This window comes from Myripristis murdjan, chromosome 19 (genome assembly GCF_902150065.1).
Source record: "Myripristis murdjan chromosome 19, fMyrMur1.1, whole genome shotgun sequence".
Lineage (NCBI taxonomy): Eukaryota > Metazoa > Chordata > Actinopteri > Holocentriformes > Holocentridae > Myripristis > Myripristis murdjan.
This window is the reverse complement of record NC_043998.1, coordinates 3,445,846-3,471,495: the sequence shown is the minus strand read 5'-3', so window position 1 is coordinate 3,471,495 and position 25,650 is coordinate 3,445,846. Positions and strand designations below refer to the sequence as shown.

The 25,650-nt window shown below is 43.1% G+C and overlaps 1 protein-coding gene across 1 annotated transcript in view; it reads right to left on the bottom strand.

Moving 5' to 3' along the window:
• Positions 1-367: 367 nt before the first annotated feature.
• Positions 368-25,650, bottom strand: part of cox10 (cytochrome c oxidase assembly factor heme A:farnesyltransferase COX10) — a 37,668-nt gene continuing 12,385 nt past the window's right edge. The window contains exons 5-7 of the mRNA XM_030078247.1: positions 7,457-7,527; positions 3,708-3,940; positions 368-1,594 (exon numbers count right to left, since the gene is read on the bottom strand). Of these exons, the coding sequence (XP_029934107.1) occupies positions 1,164-1,594; positions 3,708-3,940; positions 7,457-7,527 (735 nt within the window). The 3' untranslated portion in view covers positions 368-1,163. The remainder of the gene's footprint in view (positions 1,595-3,707; positions 3,941-7,456; positions 7,528-25,650) is intronic.

Below are 25,650 nucleotides of genomic sequence, written 5' to 3'. Positions count from 1 at the left end.
TTAAAGAGCGGAAGGGGCGCATGTGTTGACTGACAGGTGCAGAGGTGGCTTGCTAAATAGAGTTTACTGGACGGATTGGTCATCTGTGCTTAATGCAGGCATGCCCACCAAGGCTACAACTGCAACTTAAATCCATACATTGACTGTACGCTGAGTCAGCACTGTCATCTAATAAGGTGTGATAGTGGAATGTGTGTGTTTGATAGAGGCCTTGAGCACAATCTGAGTGAGGTCTTGACATTAAACGCACAGCAATCGATGCATAATTTAGAAGTCTTCCAAACTGACTTTTAAGGCCACACTCAAAAAGGCAAACAAATGATGAGAATAGTCTGACAAGCAGGTAAATAATGACAAAGACAAGAGCATAATTATGACACATTTATTATCAGAGAACATTTGCCCTCATCTTTTACAGAGGTTGACTATTCTCTTGTTTTGGTGAAGGTGAACCATGTTGAATTAAAGCATTATGTAAATGAGTGAAGAACCGTTTTTGCCGAGTAGCAAAAGACAATGAGGCATATTAGCTATCGATACAGTCAAGTAACATGGATCATGTGAAAGTCAAGCGAAGTTACAATCAATACAGAGTCAGTGCAGTGCCTGAGCTGCTTTCAAATTTGTTCAAATTTGCTGAATAACCGGACCGACAAACTATGAATCAGCATCTGTTCTCTGTTGATTACATTTCACGTATTTAAGTTCCACTGCATGTCCTCTTGCTCTTTAGATCATCCTGCATTTATACAATGCATCAGGTTTACTTGCAGATTGTGGCCCCTGTGCAGATACACAATAGTTTCCACTGTACAATGGTATTTAACATCAGTCATGTACAACATGGAGAGGGACTAGCAGGTTATCTATAAATAAATATAGAATATTTACAGACACATTGAAATTATTACAACCTGATGTAACTCAGGAATTTAACAATTCAGTATGTTTTTTGTGATCATCTATTTTTAGCCAAGCAGTTTCCAGCCCACGCCCTGATCTGCAAAGAGCACCATAGGTTCAAACACACTCATACACAGGTAAAATAATGTGTCCGTGTCCAACCCTCCAGACACAATACAAGTGAGAGGGAGAGACACCTCGAGAGCATCTCTTCAAGTGTGTGGAGGTCTCAAAAGTGTTTCGAGCATCCAAGAAGCTAGTTAGCTCTGCAAAGCGAGGGGCAGTGAGTCTGGAGGTAGAGGCAGGCTTTCCTGCTCCTTGCGGGGCTTTTTGCAAGTGAGGGCAAGGAGCAGCAGCATGGGCAGGTGCCAAAGGCTGCAGAAGAAGAGCTTGCGGGCGCTGCTGCGGTCTCCCTTGTGGTAGAAGCGGAAGGCCAGGTAGCTGATGTACAGGTTGATGGGCAGGGAAACCAGGGGGAAGGTCCAGGTGGTGACGTCAAGCAAGGGCGCCACGGCCGACAGACCGATCAGGCCAACGCTGTGGCGCAGAGCCACTCTCTTGCACATGTCAGGGTGGGTGACGGACATCATGCGGTAGCCGCCTCGGGAATAGTCCTCCCTGAGGTTCCAGCTCAGGGCATTGAAGTGAGGGAACTGCCAACTGTACAGGAAGCTCGCCAGCAACCAAGCTCCTAGGGGGGGAGAGAGAGAGAGAGAGAGAGAGAGAGAGAGAGAGAGAGAGAAAGAAGAATAAAGGTGGAGTTAATGATGCAGAATGTGGGGTCTGAGGGATTCAAGCAGTTACAGTTCAATATTAAGCCATATCATTAAAACCACCTGTTACTGAACATCTTACCCTCTTTATAAGACCTATACAGCTTTCCACAGAGGCATCATGTCATTTGATAAAAATGCTAATGGCTCCTGTGACACTGCTACTTGAAGCTTGTGGACTTACTGGCCTGTTGGTGGCGCTATGCTGGGCCCGTCAGTTTCATTTAGTGAAAACTGGATATTAATGTAAAAACACATAACTCCTCAAAGGTTCATCAAATTTGACCCCACGGTGGCTGAGATGTTGAACTCAAGGCCCTGTTGGCCTGGTGGCGGGCCAATCAAGAATATATTCAAAATGCCAGACCCCATCGTCAGAATCTGTCATTCAACCAAGTTTCATCCAAAACAGGCCAGCTGACATGACAGACAGATGGACAGACAGACAGATCCCAGTCCATAGTCCCTCCTTTTCCCCAGTCTTCAATTGTTGGGGACAATGAGAAAAACAAGTATATAAAATGAGTGGAAGCCAAGACATATTCTCTTTCTCTCCTAACGCTTTATTTGCAGTGACCATGACTTGTGTTTCACATCCTGTGTGGAAGCAACAAACAAGCCCGTGGGCCTGTGCTCACTGCAAGTGCTAATCAGAGTGAGCCAGCACAAGCCGTAACAGGAGACGCCACAACAGAGAGCTGCCCACAGAGCGTCCAGGATTTCTTTTGTCTTACTTTGCTTGTCTTGCATTTAGTAAACGTGCATAAAATCCCTTAGGAAAACAACAGCGCGGCGAGGCTTTGGCATGGCATTGAGCCTGGAAACCTCAGTATAACCTGAACACATTGCTCCAAGGAGCCTGAGGAGTGAAGTTTTGAGAGGGACACTGAGGACAACCTGGCGAGGGTAGGGTGCTTTAAGATGGCTTAGATGGATGCATTCATCCAGGCTGAATCTTTTGATAACCCCCAGTTCATTCAGAGGGCACAGCCCCATCCAAGCAATGCCACAGTGTAGCCCAAATGTTTTAGAAAGCAGTATGAATAGCATGAGTTGCTAAGGATACAACAGCCTACTAAAAATAAGTGGAGGTTCAATGGCTATACAACTGCATTCAATTTATACAAGAAAAGCCCATAGATTTGTGATTAACTTTTTGTTGAGAAAACCCACAAAATATTGGCAACATAAATGTAAACTTGTGTGTGTGCAGCTCTCAGAGCCAGGGCAGTAACATGCTAAAACACATCTCACAGTTGCCATAACAGAACACTTAACATGTCTACCAAACAAGCTGGAGACCCCAGCCAGCCTCCCTTCTCTAATTCTGTCTCCCGTCTTGCAGCACCACGGGGATTCTGGGATGTATGTAAACAAAGGTTTATATAGTGTGGGGTCAGGCCTGGTCAGAGAGGATATGGTGAACCCAACACCCTGGCCCATGCAAAATTTTTAATTAGATGTTAGTAAAAGAACAAAACATTATGATTTGGCCTAATCCTCAAACTGGATTTATGGTCAAGCAGTCAAGCAGAATTCTGTAGACTGTTAGGAAGTTGTGAAACTGACAGTCAAAGAAAAATGACCTTAATCCTGGATTGGATTACACATGCAAAATATTTATCTGTGGCACTGCTGCATTATAATGAAGACAATACAATGAGTTCAGCTAAACAATATCAGACAGTCCCTCTCAGCAGCAACGATGCAGCTTTTGATTTGATTACCATACCCATTAGCTGGTTGGAATATCTGAGTTCCTCCTGAAATCCAAGTTTATCAGTGTGACTTCCCCACAAACCAAAATATCACTGCAATCTAAGGAACCAAATATGGAAATATGAACTACAATAATAAGTAGATGCAGCTCTTTGACCTATAAAAGGAGTGGAAACTGAGTGGGAAAAAACATCAGCTCCTTCTGCTAAATTTCCCCATTAATATGCACTTTTGAACAGTGCTTGTGTATGTGTGTTCGTGTGTGTATGCACGTGTGTGCTGAGACTTCATGGCCAAGCTGCTGAGTTGTACCTGCATCCAGAGAGCCTGTGGCGGCGACCCATCCCATCATGGGGGGTATGGCACCCACCACCGCCCCCACCCAGGTATTGGTGATGCTGAGCCTCTTAAGCGGGGTGTAGCAACAGGTGTACAAGAAAATGTTGAGGACGCCCAGGAAGCCTGTGAGGGGGTTGACCGCCAGCGTGAGAAGGGTGATCCCGGGAACTCCACAGGCAAGAGCAAAAGACACTGCATGGAGGGGACTGTTAGAAAGAGGCAAAAACAAAAAAACTGAGTCAAACATAATGAGAAAAAAGGAGAGGCAACCACTGAATGATAAAGGGACAGACACAGACAAAAAAGGATACCAAAAAAGACAAGTTTAAGAAGAGGGATAGATGATACTTTTTATAAAATACAAGTTACAGTGTGCAAATTCAGGAGCAGAAAAACTATATATCACTAGTCCATCACCAACATGGGGACTATGATATGATAAAGTTATGTGGGCTTGTGCAGACTGCAGATAAGACGATGATAATTCCACATGCTCAAGACACACACGCAGTCCCATGGGGGCCACATGCTCAAAGTCAGCAGCCGAGCATGGCTGGGTTTCAAAACGGGAGGCTTAGAGGAAGCTCATCTGATAAGAGTTTGTCAGGGATAAAAGTAGCCCTGCAAGACAAAGAGCATGTACACACGCCAGAGATCAAAACTAGCTGAGGAAAACCACAACGGCTCAGGCTTTTAGCCGGATGAAGACTTCTTCCTCCTCCTCCTACTCCTCCTCCTCCCCTCATCTTTTATTGAAAGCAGTGACGGCAAGGTCTGGTTCAAATTCACCAGTAAATGCTCCATAAATTAAAGAGAGGGGAGATTAAAATCTTGACCGAACGCAGGCTTTTTCTTCAAAAAGCAAACAGGGCTTTTATTTTGGTGGTGCGGCCGGGTAGGGCGATTGGTGCATTAATGTGATTAGTGGTGTTATGTCTGTTTAATGTGGGCTGAGGTGGGGCTTTGTAGGCTGGCAGTGGGCTGTCTACAGTCTGGATGTGGGCTGGCTCAGTGGGGGTCAGGGAAGAGAGTGCGTCACATGGCCTGAGGTGGGGTTACTGTCCTTTGCTTGCAGTCTGACGCAGCCACAGTCATAACGTCAGGTGGGTAATGTCAATATAGAAAACTGAAAATGTGGCCATCTGTTTTAGCCACAATCAAGGCCAGAACTCTAAATGTAAAACACAAGGGATTAAGTACCCATTTAGTTAAAGCAACAGAATGAATCTACTGAAAACTTAGTTACCAACAAAACACTCGAGTGGTCAGAGAGGGCAAAGGGACAGGAAACTGTGGCAAAACAATGACTCAGAACCTTCCAAATAAGTGCATCAAGGCTGCCATGCCAAACAATTGCCCCACTTGGTTTGAATAAAGCTCATCCTCTCTGTCATTTTATTACCAAGTTGAAAACTGTCCAACAGTACCAGATGTTGTGACCTCAAACTGTGTTCAGCATTCTACCACAACAAAGAAAGATCTGTTGTCATCCCAATTTCACCAAAAACTACTTGTCTGAGTTGCCTTCCACAAAGGACAGTAGGTGGGACAGATGATACTTTACTCTACTTGAAATTGTTCATCCAAAAAAAAAAAAAAAATGGATACGAGAGACTTAATTTAGCATGTACAATAATACACTGCCTTGTATACCAATACTGTGTTCATGGAAACTCAGAATATCCAACTTTCCGACCCGTGACAAAATTGCACTCACGGTGTCAACTTGGGAAAAACTGATTGCCTTTTCTTTATTCACTTTCTTGGGCACAGTTTTCCATTCCTTCTTAAAATTAGGGCTGCAAAATAAAAATAGAGACAGACAAAAAGTGATGCACCAAAGACTAATGGTTACAACAGGAACAAGAGAGGAAAATTATGTCTGTCGATGAGGGGAAAAATATAGTGACATTTCTGGAGAAGAAATGAAAATTTCAGGTAATTCTTCTTGTGCTGAGCTGCTGTTTCTTGGATTCACCATGTAATCTAAAATGAGCGAAGACAAACAGCAATTCTAAGTTGTTTTGTTTTTTCTCTCACACAATTTTTGGTTCATTTCCTCTTGAACTTGCTCTCAAAATGCCCCCGGTCCAGCTGATTTGTGGTTATAATCCATTTCCAATGCTGATGCTCAGACTTGGCAGAAAGACTGCTTCAGTAAGGACAGGCATAGCTGAGGAACACCACTTGGCTTATACAAACTCTCATCCTGGAGAAGATATGGAGAATGTGTAGAATTTGGGCTTCTGATGGCTTGTTTGACAGGGCAGTCCAGCCTCCCAGCTGCTCTCTGTCTCTACACAGGTTGTGTGTGTGAGAGAGAGAAAGAGGGAGACGGAGACAAACAAGAAGTGAGATAGTGTATCTGTGTGTCTCTCACTTACACACACACACACACACAGCTCCCTCTATCATGTCAACAGCCGGGGATGTGCTGAACACCAGAGAAAAGAGGCTGTGTTTAGACAGTGACAAAACATCCTCAATCACCAACTCAACAACTTGAATGTCCACTTTTAAACAGCGAGTCAAAGGAGGATTCCTGAAGCTGGGCAGAGAAAGCTGTGGGTCAAGGACCAGTGCCTGGCATCTGTACAGCATTACTGCACCCAGACAGGCTGAAGCCCTGAAGCAACTACACTGATCGCATGACAGCAGGCAACATCCACAAAGCTCCCTCTAGTTTAAATAGCAGAGACTGGATTGTTAGTGAAAGGTGTTTCGTCCTTTCCTGTCAGAGTTTGCCTTGATTCTCTCATAACAAAAGCGAAAGGAGACATGACGCGTTTGCTGGTAAAAGCAAAAGGACGTGGTTTCCTGGCAGTGACAATTGCATTGGAGGATATGCGGTTGGGCGTGCGTGCCTACATGAATATTTGTGTGTCCGCTTGCTATTCAAGGGTGGCGGTCTTCCACAGGGGCAGGTAGAGACAGGCGTATCCGGTTACTGAGTCAGATTTAGAGGAGCGTGGCGATGCAAGCAGTTCACTGAGCGCTAATAGAGAGGTTATCTCCCATCTAAACAGTGGAGTTAGCAGAGCAGGGGAGGTCAGGTACACTACACCCTCTCTTCTATCCGTCCACACCTCCCGTCCTCCCAACTGGCAACGAGCTCGCATTACACCTGACAGGTGTGGAGGGGAGGATCAGCACTGCTGGCATGCTATTTCTGTTATTGGCAGCTGCAACTTCCCTGGCTGCATCTTCTCTATATACACAGCTATTGGTCTGCATGATAACTTGTGGCTGAATGGAGAAGTGTAAATCGATCTGGGATGTGTGCTCAGCACTACTGTTTTATTTAAGGTGCACTCTTCATTATAATATCACCTGAAAATACACATAGGCTGTTAGTACATCATGTGGTTGAGGTCATGTTTCACCACTGGAAAAATGCCAGAGTACGACTCAATAAGGATAACGATAGTAGGTAAGAAGACAGTCGAAAACACTAATTTCTCCAATAAAAAAGTACATTTTACAAAAGACAGCTTGGGTGTGTAGTGCTGCGAGCCCACAATACCATCGTGCTGTTTCTGCATGGTACTGGACCCCAGCTCATGCTGTTCTGTGACATCTCTATCCTGCTGTTTTCTCTCAAGCTATTCTTCATTGTCTCCTTAGACAAATAAAAATGCTGAGCAGGTTCACTTCATGCTCTTCTTTCATAAAAACTGCAGGTGTAGATGTTTTTAAATAAGCGCAGACTCAGAAAACTGTACCTGATCTGCCCTCTGACGAGTGGACGGTTCTTTGTGCGGTTCATGTTGGAGTCGAAGGGCACCTCGAAGTACTGTGGAGACAGAAGAGTGAGTGGGTTAATGCATGAGAAGAATATAAAGACATGCATACAATGGCATACACATGGCCAGGGAAACAGACACAAGGGGCAATCAGACAAAAACAAGGAAAGACACTGTTTTTTTTCCTCTCTGTCTCTCTGCACACAGTCTCATCTTCAAAGCCGGAGGCAGCCAGGCAACGTCAGCTCTGTAACCAATAATCCTGTCAGCCGGCCATCATGCCTCCAGTCTCCTCTCTCAGCCCTCGACACAGACACACAACCCAACACTGCTCCTACTGTAGCTCACTGTCACTTCCAGAATGAAGCATAAAGCTGAGGCGTGACATCTCCATATCAAAGTCTTGTAAGACAATATCCCCACATATTGTTGGCAGCAGTGAGAATTCATCACGATGAGTTTTCATGCACTATTTATGCTGACATGCAACATCACTACAGATCTAGATGAAGTCTCTTTTTTTTGTTTTTGTTTTTGTTTTGTTTTTTTAAATGCATGGTCCCTGCACGAATCCTTCACTGCAGCTCAAAAGCACCAAGAAGTTTTGGAAATTGATGTAATTACTCCATACTATAGGGCACGATTCATCAACGGCATTTGTCCAAGGGCCAGAATGTTTCTACGCAGACACTGTGGGGGCCAGACTTTCAAATAACAAAATTTTAATTTATTTAGGCCTAATTATATTTTCACTTTCTTACAAAATTAATGCAATTTTTTACTAGACTTAACTAGGAAATGCTCTCAGTAGAGTGCAGACCTCTGCCAAGGAAGCAGTTCACTGAGAAACATAACTGCAGAATGCAGTCCTGACTGGAAGGAAGTATCAATCAACCCTAACCAGTTTAGACGCTATCATGCAGTGTCCTGATTGGTGGAAAACATCCTCATGCTTCTATGACGATACGGCACAAGCCCCATTCCATTCTTAAAAGACAGGAATTTGTTTGAACTTCACCTCTCCAGGGCTGCAGCTATTCAGTGTCAACCAGCGAAGCAAACACAGCTTTGTGAGTGATGAAGGCGTGACTCCTGCGTCAAGGTGTGTGGCTAATCACAGGTAACTAATGATAAACTGACAGGTGGATTTACAGCGTCTTTAGAACCGGCAGGTCAAACGCACATTTGGAGTCGGTAATAAAACGATTTCCATCTAAACTGGTTTTGATGTTGCTTCAATGTAAGAAGAATTTCGCTGGTTGGGATCAATAAAGTATATTTATCTATCTATCTGAAAAAAACCCTGTAAAATATCCTATATACCATAATGCTTTTGTTTTCCGCCTCACATTTTCTGAATTCATTAATATCAGAGGGCCAGATGTGGCCCACAGGCCAGCAGTTATCAATCACTGCTATAGGGGGCATAATGTTTCATTCACTGCATTTTGCCAATTCAACTGTATCGATCTGCACAAATAAATAAATAGAATGAACTGCTCTGACTTTGGGTTGTAGTGAATTGATGAAATGCTTCAAATCAAATAATTCACAATTCTTAAAAACAAAAAAAGAACTAATGTTGTTGTGATTTACCAAATACTATGACTTGAAACTTTTTTAGTGAATAATGATTAATATATTTTTAGAATATCATTTGAGCAATTCTGCTGTCTGATTTCTATTTTCCACCTTTCAGATGAAAGAGTCTTACATTACTGCATGTGTTTAATAGATATAAAATTTTAGATGACACATTTGAAGTGAATCAAATCTCTGTACAGCCACAGATTCATACTTCTACTCAAAACAAAAAATGGACTGACACCCTAGACAGGCTAAATTTTATGTTGCAATATTCTTACAGAGCTGTCTGAAGCCACAAATAGTACGGAATGTGAGAGTGGGGGCAAATAAACAAAAACACTTCAACAAGTAATTTTAGACTGCCAATGAACAAACACTACAGCCAGTTTCACATATTTTATTCCTGTCAACTTTTACATAATTAGCTGCTGAACTCAGAAATAAATCAAGTCTGGTATCACTGTCTGCTCTACCCTGTACGTTCCCAGGTGGGTAGGGGCCCTGCACCAATCTGATGTGTGTGTGTATGCAGGATGGACGCACTGCAAAATGTAAGATCAGCGAATTCTACGACGACTGCCTCTGTGAGTCTTCCTGTCCAACATCTGGACAGAAACAACGCGCAGGCATGGACACAGCAAATCTCGGAGCCAAGTGCTCACCCTCTACTAGCAAAGTGGGCTGGAGGTGGGAGGTGGGGGCAGGGAGAAGTGGGGCAGAAGGTGGCGGCGGGGGTGTTCTGGGGTACAACTATGTGAAAAACTACTTATTCTCCTGTTTTATGATCTGCTCTGGTGGAGTATGCTTCAAAGTGCCCCCAAGAGATTGGCAATGTGTGACTAAAATGCAAACACATGGGGTGCTTAAATGCTGGAACCAGCTAATCTGTGCATGTGTGTGTGTGTGTGTGTGTGTGTGTGTGTGCGCACATTTGTGAGAAAGAGAGAGTACTTATGTGGACATGTGTGTATCTGTTTGCCTGCATAAGAGCCTTTGACTAATGAAGAAAACAGATAAAGCACTCAGACTGGAGAATATCAAGATCCATAACTCCTTGATATATGGCGCACATAAAATATCTAATAAACTGATATTCCACATCTCTCTTCTTTCGCCACCACTTTCCAAATTTACTGTCCACTTCACATCGAAGTGTCCATACTAAAAAAAAAAAAAAAAAAAAAAAAAAAAAAAAAAAAGATCATAATAAATAAATTTTAAAAAAATAAATAAAAACACCCTTGTGGATGGCCAAACATTTCATATTATGTTCATTTATATTCTGAAGAACCTTGAGGAGTGGGCTGTACCACTCGTTTTCGCTGCAAGGGAGGGGAGTCTTTACATCAAGTGTTGCCGTGGTGTGAGCCTTGTCTAGAGGAACTACTGGTGAAGACCCTCAGAAAACCTGGCCTGAAACAGATCAAATAGTGCTGGGCTATAGCTGCTCAGAAAACCTAAAACTAACTTTACAAATATCTTCAGTCAAAGTGCAGCAGTGTAACAGTGCAAAGTTCACCTGTGGTCATTTTCAGAATGCCATAGCTTTCCAAAAAATCCCTCTCTGCTAGTCTGAATACAGCATTAGAAAAGAGAGAGGGGAACAGGCCCTCTTTGATAGTCATGCCTACAGCACCTAGAAAAGTAGGTAAATATGATGTCTCCTCATTTGGTTCCACCTACTTCTGGGACTGTAGTGGAACTAAAACCCCCAAACCACCCAAATTGATAAAAGTTGGCGGTGGAATAAGCTTTCTCCATGTGCTCAAAAGAAATTCCTCCGCTTCGCCTTTCCTCCACAGCTCCAGCCGTAGTGGAGCTGTAGCTAGCTGGGTCTGACCAGGCTGACACACAGCTGTGTCTGCGGCTGTGGGACCCCAAGGCCCGGGCTGAGGTGTTAATTCTATTTCCTGGGTCAGGAAACGCGTCAGGAGGTCAGGGGCCGCGGGAGAGAGAAATGCAGTTTGAGGCCAGACCAGAACAGAGTGGTGTTAAACCAGGCCTCAAGCAGGCCCGGGGCTAAGCTCACTGCACCACTGGTCACATAAAAACCAAGAATCCACTTAGTTTCCAATAACACCATCCTGCATGTGAAAAAAAGAAGAAAAAAAACTGATACTGTGTCTAACAGTGCTCTGTGCATTCTGCCCCCGCAAGCCTTTAAGGCGCCAGTGCAGGGGGCAAATAAGAGAGAGAGCAAAGGTGAGAGGAGAGTACCTCAGAACACAAGATATACGGTGTTCTTCTGCCCGACTGTTTGGACTTGGCCTGTCCTGTGTGTACATTTAATTTGATGTGGATGTCACAGTCACTCAGCAAACCCACTGCGTGTGCCTCGTCGTCATTTCACAGTTTGTCCGGTTCTGCTCTCTTTCCTCCCTCTCCCCCTTTTAAGTCGAAGTGCCTCATCTGGTTCGCATCAGCGGCCCTCTCAGCCCATGTCATTATTTCCGCCCAACACTACCATGTGTTGCAGTGATGGCATTAAAATGATTGGGCCACTTGTACGTACATGTGTGTGTGTGTGTGTGTGTGCCCATGTGTTTTGCCACAGACAGACCGAGAGGTTGCAAAGGTTCAGAGGACTTCTGTTTAAATTTGACCAAGTGTCACATCAGCTCTACAGAACAGGCCCTCACTACAAGACACTAGTCTAAATTACTGTAGCTCAGATATGACAAGCTGGTTTACACTGCGGTCCAACAGCGCCCGCCATGGTGAACTCATTATTCATGTTACTCAATTTCCCGCACAACATTACTGTTGTACTTTTCCATCGTGCTGCAAAAAGAGACGCTTTGTGAGCAAGGATATAATTTCACATAAACAAATAGTGCTTCAATATTGTGCTATTAACATGATGAGTTAGCCCTGGCAAGCCAAACCAGGCCTTACGGTGGGAAAGTGGCTAATGCAATAACTTCTGAAACCGCAGATTGTCCTCTTCCTGTCTTTCTCCAAGACTGAATACAGGAAGGAATGGAAGCCTGAGAATCCCACTACTAAATCCCAGCTTGACAGGTAAGCAATTTCTATCAGTCAAATTGTGACACAAATTAAATTCCAAGTGCTCCATATGATGAAAATTAAGATGTGTATTTTTGACAGAATGGCTGTAGATGGTGTAACTATTTTCAGGTGTTGAGTACTGTCAATATTCACACCCACAAGACTTCGATGCTCAAGAAAGCCCCAAAACATATGGTTTATCTTTCAGCTGAAAAAGCCTAAAATCTAAAATGAATAAGCACAAAATAAAATAAAAACCCCAAATGAGTAAAAGGTTGTCATTTCTAATTTCAGAGGCTTCAATGAGCCACCTCATCCTATTTTTTCTAGATATGTGCCAGCAGTGCCACAGAGCTCTGATCCAATCAAGTTTTCAGTAGTATGTGACAATCTCTGAGACAATAATGGTTAATGGTCCAAGCTAGTGGAACGCTTTGTTGAATATCCCTACTGAGAAGAGACTGACTAAACCGGAAGTTATGGAGAGGTGGCTGCTGCTTTCAATTATGAACACAAACACGCACGCACGCACACACACATTAAACCCATAACTGTAGGGACAATTATCTGCCAGATGATGGGGACGGAAAACAGGCAAGACCAAAGTGAGAAGCACAGCGGAGGGGGGGGGGGGGGGGGGGGGGGGGGGGGTTCAGCTGCCAGATCCTCAGGGCTATCAAAGACCAGAACGTGATCCTCCAGCCAACCACCAGAGGCTCAATGATAACAGCTGCGGGCAGGCATTTCCTGTCCTTGTGTGGAAGCTGAAGACGATAACTGGGCTTTGTATCATGATATAATTTATAGTGACGCTAAACTACACAGAGTGTGCCTGTTAGACGGTTTTAATATTAAATGCAGAGGCAGTAGGATTTAACTGCTGCACCATTCTGACAAAGAGTGTAAATTGTTAAAAGCTGCTGCGTAGCTGTCATGACTCTTTAAAGCTGGGTTAGGCAGGTTTCTAGAGAATAAAATACAATAAAAATGTATTTTTATTAAACCCTCCCACCAAACAAGAACAGGTCTATCACAAGAAATGTCAAGTGAAACTTGTATCATAGTTGATAATCCTTCCTTCAGCAAATCTCTTAGTTATACTAATGTTGTTCATGTCAAGCAGCCACTTCAAGTTGGTCTTAATCTTTTTTTTTTTTTTTTTTAATTAAAACATTCATGTGGGAAGGGAAGGGAGGAAAACTAGTCAGGACAGGGTGGACACAAACTGATAGTCTGCACTCTAATCTGCATTTACTGAACAGTCCATAGGAACACCCTCTCTCTGAAATTTACCTTAAAGCAGCCACAATGTCTCTTAACTCTGCCTGCTGGTTGCCTAAAACAATACACAAGCAAATTTTTGCAGAAATAACAATATCTCAATTGTTCTCCCTTATCAGGTTCTTGCTCAACATCAAGATTATGATCATTAATAAAAATTTCCATGACTTTCACAAATCTTTAGGGGTATTTCATCTTTTTTCAAAACATTTCCCTGCCTAGAAACACATTATGACCTTTCCAGGATTTTTATAACTGTAGAAACCTTGGACACAGTGTTGGGCATCCAACCTCATATTGTACTTGAGTTCATCGCACACCAGTCACTCCTTGCACTCCTCTTGTGAGAGGTTACAGACCAACCCCACATGACAAACACACCTCCAGGTCGCTTGCACAAACACCAATGGGAAGGCAGCGAAGGTCGTCGGAGAAGAGCAATACAGTAACTACACACCCTCCATTTACTGTGTTTACTCGAGAGGCAAGAGTGTGCCTGCACACAAGCACAAGAACACACACAGCTGAGCAGCTTTATGGGTTTGGCTCACAGAACATCAGCTGGCCTAAACAGCGTGCCTCTCTTGTTTTGCTGAGGGAAACCCAGGTGCTCTGGCTAAACCCAACAAAAAGACCAAGTCATCACTTGTCAGTGTATCACCTGTTTGCACACTGGAGGTGAACGTCAGGCTCAAACATCCACAATGGCGGGCGGTGCTCATATGCACGCTAGCCAGGTCGACTTAAGAAAGCACGCGAGAGCTCTCAAAAGCCCCCTTCAAAACCGACTGTGAACTCTTTCTGATCAAACACTTGACAAACACAAACCAAAGATTTACATAGATTAAGCTTTCCGCAAAAGTCAATTCAATAGCTCTGACATGCATACGAGATGTTTTGAAGTCAGATGAAAGAAAGAAATGGGGGCGGGGGGAGCAGGACAGACATGCAACTTGACTAGTACCGACACAAAAACACTGCTGCGACAGATCAAAGTTGTTCCTGGCGCAGTAATGATGTGCTGTGCTGTCACAGATGGGCTGTTGATGTCTGCTGAATCAAGTGAATAGTCTTGGAGCTATGTGAGCAATGCTGTGGTTATACACTACTGCCTTGAAGAACCTGTTTACCAGTCTGCTAAAGTGCTCATTAAACAAGTAGCAAAAGGGGGTTGGGCATCAATTGTGAGGAGTTTAATACAAAACCAAGTGAGCACGCAAGGAAGCGTGAGAAACAGGTGTAGAGAGTAAAGGCTGAAGTGACGCTGCAGCTTGCTTGCGCTATCTATGATGGAGCATTGGTGGTTCTGCATGTTGACCAGCAAAATGCTAGATGGTAGTAACAAAGATAAAAGTCAATATGGCAGCAGTGTCCTGGTAGATCAGTGGTTTAAGCAGGGCTGGGCAATATGGTCAAAATCAAAGATCATGGTATCCTTGTATTAATATTGTGATGATAGTGTAAAGTTGAGTACTGGTGCTTTCGATATACGTACATAGAAGAAACTTTTGATAAACGATTATTAGTAATGTGGATATGATGACCAAGTGGGTAGAGGCAAATATTAGTACAACTAGAATGGTACCATATCTCAATATTATCATATCAAAAATCCCAGACCATATTTTGTGTCATATCACGATATCAATATAATATCAGTATATTCTTCAGCTCTAGAAAGGCATTCACCATTTAACCTCAATATGCTGTGTGCGAATCTCACCAAGGACCTTTTTGCATGTCATCTGTTTCTCTCCTGATCATTTCTGCCTTCCCTTCAAATTAATTCATCTAATAAATTAAAAAGAATAGTCTTAGAAAACAAAGCACCTAAGCGGATGAGTCGCAATTTTTATGTCTTACGTAGTCCTGTGTGCAATCACATTTTTGAGAAGATGCAGGAAGGTATGAAAGAAACCTGTAAGGGCAGTCACTACTGCAGACACCAACAGAACAGCCACAGCGACACTGAACCATAAATCAGCCTTAAAGTGATAGCAAGAATGTGATGGAGGATAAAGGAAAGAACAGATGATGGAAAAGGCAAGTCAACAGAAAGAAGAGATGCGGCACAAGTAGGGAGAATGGACTCAGAAGAAAAGGAGAAAAGAAGGAAGTATGGGTAAGAGGGGAGAAAAAGAGGGTGGCAGAGAGGGGACAGAGGGAGGCAGATTGGATGCACACAAAGAGACAGTGTGCAGTGTGATATGAAACACCTCTAGGGCCCTTAGAGCATCAACCTGGCAAGATGACATTTGGAGAGTGGGAAAGCACATATCTGCTGGCTCCAGCTCACACAACCACACGCAGAACCAGTATCATCTTCAACATGGTATCAGCAAACTAAAACATCTGGGAAAGACTCTACTTGTTCTCATTCAGCTACAATTTCAGTTAGCTGTTAAAGTCCTAAAAAATGTGTATTATAACTTGAATTCGACAATGACGCAGATAGAGAAAGCATCTCCCTCACTTCATCCCCATCGCTAAGAAAAGAACAATATTTATTTCACACTATCTGCACTCGGGGGTGAGAGATAAAACAGGAGACAGGCGTCTGAGTCTGGAAGGCTGCATGTGGACAGCTGGCAGATGTTTCTGGGGGTCCTGGCCCAGCCACTCTGATCCTGAGACGTGATGAAATGATAGGGGATCACTTGGTACGATATGGACATGAAAAGCCCAAGTTGCTACATGGCAGGAGAGAAAAAGTGACCATCAAAACCACATAACGCTAGAACAGCGATCTCTCCCCAGCTGTGACCCCTATTTTCAATCCTCTCGGCAACACATGTACTGAGTGAACCGTTTTATGTTCAGCCTAAGACCCCCAAACAGACATTGCCAGCCAAGTTGCAGCCACGTCTCGATTCACTCAATCCCTCGACCACAGTGCAGCGCCATAGTGCTGCTGTGCACTTAAGTCTGATTTGTGTGTGCGTTTGTGCGGCACCACCATTGAAGACTGCACTATTTTGTGCAACCAAGGAGTGGATCACGTCTCTCTTCCGGCTGTGCGTGCTGGGCTATACCAACACCTCTTCTCTGTCTTTATAGTTCTCTGCTTAGAGCTGTTGGCAGTAGTTCAGCTGGCACAGCCTCTCCCTTGATTAATGGCCTGAGTGTGGGACAGTGAAGTGCTAAACTGTCCTCATGTTAATCAGCCAATTAATGCTGAGCAGAGCTGCATTACCTCTGCCCTGCCGATAATCAGTCCCGTCGCTGTGATAATATGGGCAGGATCTGGGAAAGCTTACTGCAGGGCAGAGGCGTGCTGTACCCTCATCGCCTGGACCCAGAAGAGAGGGATGGGGTAATGAGACAAAAACAGGATAAAAGGTAGAAATGGGAGGGAAAAAAGCTACACTAGACAAAGTGTATTTTTTGCATTCTGGTTTTACAGCCCTTCTGCTCACAGATGGTTTTCACAGCTGCTGATCTAGCTCTGCAGACAAAAGAATATTTTTTGGAATGTGATTCAAGATAGATGAGTGTTATTTATTTTGGTTGTGCGTAGGAGACGGTGTCTTAAGCTGCTATGGCAGGGGGCCTGGGGGGAATATGTGTCCTGCGCTGAGGAGAGACGCGCTAGTTCATCATACATGCTCTGTGTGTCATATCATATCACTTCGCTCACCGTTTGTACGGAGCTGCGACCGGGACACAGCACCTCCTACTGTGAGGGAGGGCTCAGGTTGCAGGTATAACTTGTTGAGCGGAGGGCAGATTGGACGATTATGACAGCAAATATCTAACATCTAGAGACCCCTCCATCTCAGAGGGAGGTATTTCATTACAGGTCATGTTTATTTAATGTCACAAAAAAAGAATATTTACGCCTTCCACTTATGACCCCAGACCTTCAGTCATGAATTCTCCACTCAAGTTAAAATACGCATCCTACTGTTACACTGTTATAAAGGAATCTGGGACATCTGGAGTTGCACTTGTAGTCAAACCTTGAGTGAGAATTTTCAACTTTAACTGTAAAAATTGTGCATGTTTGAAAACGTTGACTTCTAGGAAGTGGTTTGGTACCATTTGCCATGCAACTCCTCGAAACACTAAGAACCACTTCCCCTCTTCAGACTGCAGCCAAACTAACCAGAAAACTAAACACTGGGCCATGCTGGCTGACACATTTATTTTCACTCCACTGCAAACACATAAATTGTACTAATAGGACAAATTCCTTTGTTGGAGTGCTGGCCAGCCTTATCTACAGTCTCAGCCTGATAAGTTAACATTCCAGCTAACGAGGGCTTTTCATCCAGTCCACACTCGGCTGGCCTGGTCTCTACTCAGCACTGCACAGAGTTTAGGGACAGAGGGCTGATACAGCAGCGAGGGATGAATACATAGACTTCAGCTGTGTGTGGTCAAGACACTTGTTTAAAGGGAAATAAACAGTCTTTTCCGCCATCACTGGGCATTTGCAAATAACTGTGAGGGTGTGAGTGACATGACATGCAGTTTGAAAGCCTCTCAACAGTTTGGCATGGTTGGAAAAGAGGCATGTGCCTGACTGTGTGTATGTTGAGAGAATGTGAGTGTTTAGATTATATCCTTCTTCCCCAGCTGTGTCCGACCATGAGGAAACTGTACGAGGGACTCAGCCTAAATACCACTCCGATATGGTCGGCCTCTGCGGTTTTGATCAGACATGGATGAAGGAGGCAGCACGTGTCAAATATGTGAAGGCCAACACTGTTCTCTCAAAATCATGACAGGAACCATCAGCACCTCTGGCAGGTTTACGCTGAAGACCTAGGCACCAGCAAACCGCGGCCAAATCCACTCCCTTCATCTGGACAAGCTCATTCATCAAGCCTTACAAAATCAGAATGATGGGGCGCTATGAGAAGAAGACATCGCCACAGGTACATATTCAGCGCTCTGTATGCAACCAGTGGGTTTTCTCACCAACTCAAAGCATTCCCTTTTAAGGATCTAAACTTCAAAATCCTGATTTCACAATGTAGCTGGATGGTCAAAGTGCTATTAATCAAGCCAGTCGACTGAACGACAAAACCATTCAAATGAGCTATATCGTGAGGAATACCACAAGATGCGTGTCATGACATGTGCAGTGCACATTCATCAACAGTAATTTTCAGCGCTTGTGTCTGTTGGCAATGAAAGGAAATTATCATCCATTTCTCTTTGTACAGAACCTGAGAGCGGAGGCAAAGGCTCTTCTAGTTGAGATTATTCTTCCATCCTTCACTAATTCTTCCATCTATGAAAAAAATACACATCCATTTTATTTGATTTTCCCCACATTTGTAAGCAAAACAACTGAAAACTATTTAAATTTTGCTGTTTTTTTTTTTTTTTTTTTAAAGTTTGCTCATTTGTTTACCTCTGACTTGCGGTAAGCACCTCGGCATGCTGGGACATGGGTCACAGGCCTCTGACTGCCTGTTCTTTCTCTGAGGTAAGCCTGCTTCTGAAAACAGCCAGCTCCAACAAAGAGACCTGACACAGCCTGTACATTCCTCAATCAGGACAACCTTTCTTCTGACTGCCTTTCTTCTGGCCAGCATGTTCTGTAAACTAGACATCTGATAACACACGCTCAGCTCAACCCAGTGCTGTGAAGAATCTGTAAGCTTAGGGATATCGCAGGGGAAAACCAGAAAGACTGCAACATTTTCCTAAAAAACTAACAAAGTGTGGAGAGTGGGTTTTCCAATGTTCAAAAAAAAAAAGCATGGCTGTTTAGTCTCTGCAGAGGAGCAAAACTTTTTAAACAGAATTGCAAAACACTCTGCTTTTTGCCATCTAGACATCCTATAGGCCTTCAAAGCTACTTACTTCATGATCCAAAGAGGAAAAGACAGCGTAGTAGAGCATGATGCCAGAGAGCACATGGTTAATATCAGGGGGCTGCTCTGAACTGGCCTAGAAGAGTGGGAGGGAGTGCTCTTCAACCATCACATGGGGCTGGAGTTGAATGTAAAAAAACACCCTCCCACTAATGGATCTCTAATTATAAACCAGAAAAAGATGTGGTTTTCAGCCATATGAGGAGGCTAAAGGACAACACTCCAAGTCTGCTAACCCCCTTTATTAATTTCACGCTTTTGAGTGACGGGAAACAGAATGAGGAAAAAAATTCAATTTATGCTTGCATGTGGGTGGTATATTTGCTGGTAAACTCAACACAAAGATTCAGCCAGTGAGAGACGGCCAAAAAAGAGGGAAAAAAAAGCAAGAATAAATAATTTATCCATGAGTTTCAATCCTGTTTGCTGGAGTAAATGGGAAGAGACTGTCTGTATGTGCACAGGGTAACAAAGTTCCTGTCAGTGTCCTCGTCCATTGCCAGAGCTTCACCCCAGAGACTCATCCTTGTCTCTGCCTTATCCTCTGCATCCCCTTCGCTTCTCACTGTCCCCTCAAGTGGAAAGCCATCCAGTTAGCCTCTCAACAGGTTCTAGGAGTGAGTTGTCAAACGTCTGTCCCCTGAACGTAACGAAAATGCTTTCTGTCAGGATGTGGCGCCGCACATCTTCAAGTGTGACTGGATGGCAGAGAGTAATTGCCCTGGAGCAGCTCGGAGATGAGACCATGAGGAAATCATGTCAGTGGCCAACAAGCCCAGCACTGAGGCAATTTTAGTCTACAGTGATGACAGGCCCATGGAAAATATATATAATGGTAAGTGTTTCCAACTAAATAACTGATATTATGTCTAAAACAATATAAATTTATGGGTTTATTTGATTGGAATAATCACATTATATAAGGTAAAAGAACATAGTGACTATGTAGTTTGAAAGGTTAACATAAATCTCGACAGCAGTTATTTTGTCAGCTCGACTTATGAAAACAACAGCAAATCTGAGAGATATGTTTCCTGTGTACAGTCCAGCAGGCTACCATGACTCATCTATCATTTCTTATAAAATAGCATGGGAGGTACCTTTTAAACAAAGGGAGTGATTTCACAGTAGTAAAGTGCCATTAACACAGTGGACTGGCAAAAGTGGAGCCACTCTTCCCCAACCCACCATGTCTCTTCATAAGCAATTATTACAGGAGGAGGTTCAAATAAAATGTCTAGAGGCAGGAAAGACAGCTGAGGCACAGACACAAACCCCCGGATAGACAGATAGTGGAAATGGTTAATCCCCAGGATTTGGGAAACTGAAACAAGAGTTCCAACTAACGCACGCACGCACGCACGCACGCACGCACGCACGCACGCACGCACACAATGCAGTATTATTCTGAACCTGTCTGCAATTGTGTGGGTGGAAAATGAATGAGAACAGAACAGCAGTTACTTCCTTTTACTTGGATGAATTACTGCACGGTGACATTAATGGTGGTCACAGTAAAAGCAGGTATGTGTGTGCTGGGAGCCAATGCCTTTTTGTGTAATCACAGCAAATGTATTAGAGGAATATAGGCAAACAGATCATGCCAGTGAGGATGACTTGCTGCTGAACTGAAACCACTTGATTATAGAAGAGCTCTTTTATCGCATGCCAAAAAACAACCAAAGGTTCATGTGAGGGGAAAAAAAGCTGCTGTGTATGTTAAGCCACTGGTTTAGTCAATGAATAAAACACCACTGACTTAATAACAGAAGACCCTCCAAAGCAAAATAAAGGGCTGCAGTCACACTTCCAGCAGATAAGCCTGTTTTGTTGTGGGTTGACAAGGATGGCAAAGTTTCAAAGGGCTGGCTTGCAGGTGAGCTGCGGTATTGAGACAAAACAGTTATTAAGAAGTACTGTATGGAAGGCTAATGTAATTTTATGCTGCAGGCAAAAAGACAGAAGCAAACAAAGCATGGTATTATACTTCTTTTGTGCACCCAAGGTGGGGTTAGCCACAGCGCAAAAAAACATTATCTAATATTAAGGCAAAGGACAGTGGCAGTACAGTTTGAAAGCATCAGAACATGAGCAAGCATGCATGCACACACATGCCACATGCACAAACAAAAAACACACAGGGTCTGTCATGTGAACAGTAATCAATAGTTGCTAGATGACAGTGTCTGAAAGGCTGCCAAGGTGTCACGTAGCTACAGATTTGACAGTGGATTGCTCCAGACCACCTGCAGTGTGTCCAGAGAAACAGAAGACAGACAGGGGCCCCGAGTCCACACCCAACCCAGCAGGTGGGTCTGCCCCAGGTGGGAGAAAGACGACTGGAGGAGGAGAACAGGTGGGCAAACAAGCAGATGGAAAACAATCAATCCTATGCCTGCCAAGAGATGTTCAGTGACAAAACTATTAGGTGTGTATGGTAGAGAAAATGCCAGGCTGGCTATATCTTCAAAAAGCTAAAACCAAAATATCATTAGAGTTTTTCCCAGTGCAGAACAACAGTTTTGCCTGATAGGTGGTAACAATCTACATGACAATAACCTTTCAGAGATTGTATATTGCTGTTTTTAGAGAGTAACTACTGTTAACTAAACCCAAATGCCATGGTCACACCCTTTAAGGTATGCTAAATGTCACCTGTGGCTTTTAAGACTGTTAAGGGTATATGTTGAAATTACACATTGAAGGATTGAGGACTTGGGTGGCAATAACATTCAGGAAATACGGTATGAATAATAGTCATTGGAGTCTTGTGAAATAGGTGTTTTTTCACATTTCAGGTATTAAGAGCATTAGCTGAAAGCATTGGCAGAATGGTTAAAAATACAGAGTAGTGGAAAATGACGGAGTGCAATTCCCTATGGTGCCAGGTAATAGCACGATGTCTTCTATACAGAACAGAATAAGAATTCACCAAAAACATCCCTGGGGATTTTTTTTCTTTAACTCCACAGGCTAAGAGCAAAGCTTACCTGTCCAGGGAGGCCCTGCATTTCACTGCTACTGAGGGGCCCAAAAAGCATAGTGACGGCAGAGGCCATATTTCAAATCAATTAATCTTCTAAGAGAAAAAAAAAACACTTTAACATGGTGAAAGTGGTATCAAGAACAGATTGACCACATAAATTATAACATCAGCTTACTAAAACCTGGCAATAGCAAATTTCCAGAGTAACACATGCCTCTAAGGTTTTGCACAAAAATGGTAAGATGGAGGGCCTGATGAAAACTAGCCTTCGCATTAATCCCTTCTATTCACTGTGTCAATTGTAAGGTCCATCTCTTACCATCTGCTGTTCTGTGTAAAACAAAAAAGGGAAAAAAAAAAAACACACACACTATAATCGTTTTTGTTTCAAGGGAGCCTATTAACAGCTGTGCTTGGTACATCGCACTGCCTAACAGCCAGATGACATTGCTAAACCAAGATTCAGAGGGCGTGAGGTGCAACCAAGGCTTGGGGACAGCCGTGGTGCATATTGGTAACCATCTTGTTTTCCAACAGTGATGCCCTTGCCCCAAAAGCTTCTCGGTTTGAATCAAATTAGCATGCAGTGTTGGCTCACGGGCATGCCATAAACAGGGCTGCTTTTGTTAATTATCCACGGATCTCAGCATTAAATAGAGTGTTCCTGCTCGCCTTTGGCTGTGTTACCTCAAATAGAGAGGGCAAACTTGAGATTTAGGGAAAAAAAATATATAAACTGTACACTACTACTAAAAGAGAAATCTTTTTACAAAGTGCATGCTCTACATACAGGGCATACAGGGCAGTATCATAACCTTGTACAGCAACACAGTCACTTTTCCACTTGTTCCTTTTTCATTTCCATTTCAAGTCAGAAACTGTTATATACACAGAAGTCTTCTAAGTTAAAAATATAATTTACATGTTATTACAAATTGCACATAAAGTACAAAATCAGGCTTACTTTAAATCTGGCTCAATCTGCTAAAGTAGAGACAACCCTTGTCTGGTGTCTGGTAAGCTAAATGCTCACCGATAGAGAATAAATTAGTAGATAAAACATACAAACAAAAAACCTAGATGCTGGAAAGCTTTAATGTTACAGATATGCCTGAAAGACCCATAAATTAATCTGATCACTAACCCAACAGAAAGGCCAAATAAGAAAATAGCTACATATGCAATAATCCTTCAAAAGAAAACAGCAAGTCATTTTATGAATTTCTTATCCTTTTCCATCACTGATTCTAATGCAATACGGTGCCACACATCAAAAACATATGCATTCATCTTGGTTCACCCTAGCATGATAATTGAAAGTTCTGCATCGATGCTCAAGTTATTATTTTTTTGTCTGTCATTGCATTGAACAACAGGGTAATTTTGGGCTGTTTAGGCTAAAGCTTGGATTGGGCTGAGTTACTGGAGTGGTGTGATAGCTGAACAATGAGGCTCTACTTTGGTCTGGTCTAAATTACAAATGCTGTCAGACAAAAAGCGACTTCATGCACACAAATAGTCTTACCACATTAACAGCAGGCCATCTTCAACGCTGAAACAGGCAATAAACACCTAACCACATAAAACGTCCCAAGTTATGCCTTTCAAAAATGTTACAACCTTCAGATAACGGCAAGTAAATGAAAGTCACTAAAATGTAATGCCTTAACACTCAGCGATATCTGTCCATTAAACAGGCATGTGAACCTCTGGCCTCAATCTGTTAATGTTCAGCAGTGCAAAGGGTTGATGACAAGGAGAGAGGGCCACTTCCAAATTGAGTGCATCTTCAGCAACCCATTATCACAGTCCACAATCTGGTTCAGTGTGACACAAGTGCCATAGGAACAGTGTGTCCTCTAGACATACAGGGGCCTCTTCACCGACTGCCTTCATTAACTGATACCTCCCCAATGCATCTTGGTGATGCTGACATGCCATTATCTGTTTCAGTGGGCAAGGAGTTTCAGAATGGACACTGAGGAAACTGAAATAGAGACACTGACGGCACCAACTGAGTTTACTATATAGAGTTCAAGAAACTGCTTTCAGTGCAGGATTTCAGATAGCTGTTCTGACAATCACTGAGAGGAATCTGGTCATACCCTGTTGAATTGATTGTAATCACTCAGACTCCAGTTTTAATCTGCTGAAAACAGCATAAAGGGTGGAAAAAAAGGAGTAACAGGTAAAAGAAAACAGATATAGCAGATGGAGTGCACTGGCTGAAGTAATTGCATTTATTTTGCTTGCATGCTGCTGGCCAGGCAAACTGCAGAAAGAGGTGGAGAAGGATTCCCTGGTGACAGACACTGCTGTGGTGGGTGGTTTCCTCCTCTGACTCATGTCTCAGGTTTTGATGGCGTCTGCCATTCACTGCATTGGTCACTGAAGCCCATAATTACAGCGTTTGTCAAAACCTCAAGGCTGAGCAGGGAGATAAAAAGGAGGGGGTACACCTGCCCATCAGTCAGTCATGCTCATCTCCTTGGGTGACGGCAACTCTATTGTGGTGCGGGGTGTTTGTTCAACAAGCCACGGCACTGACAACGCCAAGACGCACCTCGCGTGTGAGGAAATGATGACTTCAGGTCACAGAAGATGACATATTGTGGGAAACTCCCATGAAGAGCCAAGTGTTGCTCTTCTTTTCAATGAAGGAATCTCCAGCTAACTGACTCATTTTCAAAATTCACCTACTACTGATTTCACACGCCACATAGAGACAGTCACACCTGTCTTTGCTCGCCACCGCTACGCCACCAGCATTAATAAGATTAGAATGAATAAGGGCTGCCAAACATTTCACAACCATGATGGATATGTGCATTAAATTCATTACGCATTTAAAAAAAATGTTACTCCTAGATCAATGTTACTGATCTAGGAATTCTTAACAATTTCATTTCCATATATAGTATTTCCATCTGATTGTTCCACATCCTTTGAATGTTTTAACTTCTCCGCCATGACTGAAATGCACAGACATCAATCATTACATCATTGGTAGGGGTATGCAACAAAGTCTTATAGCACAAGGCTGTAAAGGAAGCACCTATGAAGACAGCTGTTAACAGATTTAAACGGCTTAGACAGTTGAGTACTAATAGCAGTAAAGTTTTTTCCAGGAACTTTGGGTACTGATCAATCACAAACCTAATTTAGCACCGGTTCTCAATACCCAGCCCCAAGTGCAAATGCAAGTGTAAATAATGTAGGCCATTATTTAGCCACACACAACTCATTAGATTAAAGTGATGCAAGTTAATGAGTGTAGATGTAGTACACAGGATGACTAATTCTAAGTTCCCCTATAATAATAATAATATTGATGCATATTGAGAATTAAATGAAAGAGCTTCTTCTTTTCTTTTCAAAAGCCAAGTTTTTTTAAAAACGAATGAGAGCTATCTTGCTAAATTAAAAAAAAAATATTTGAGGCATGCATGGGGAATCTGATTATTATTAACATTTTTTTTTTT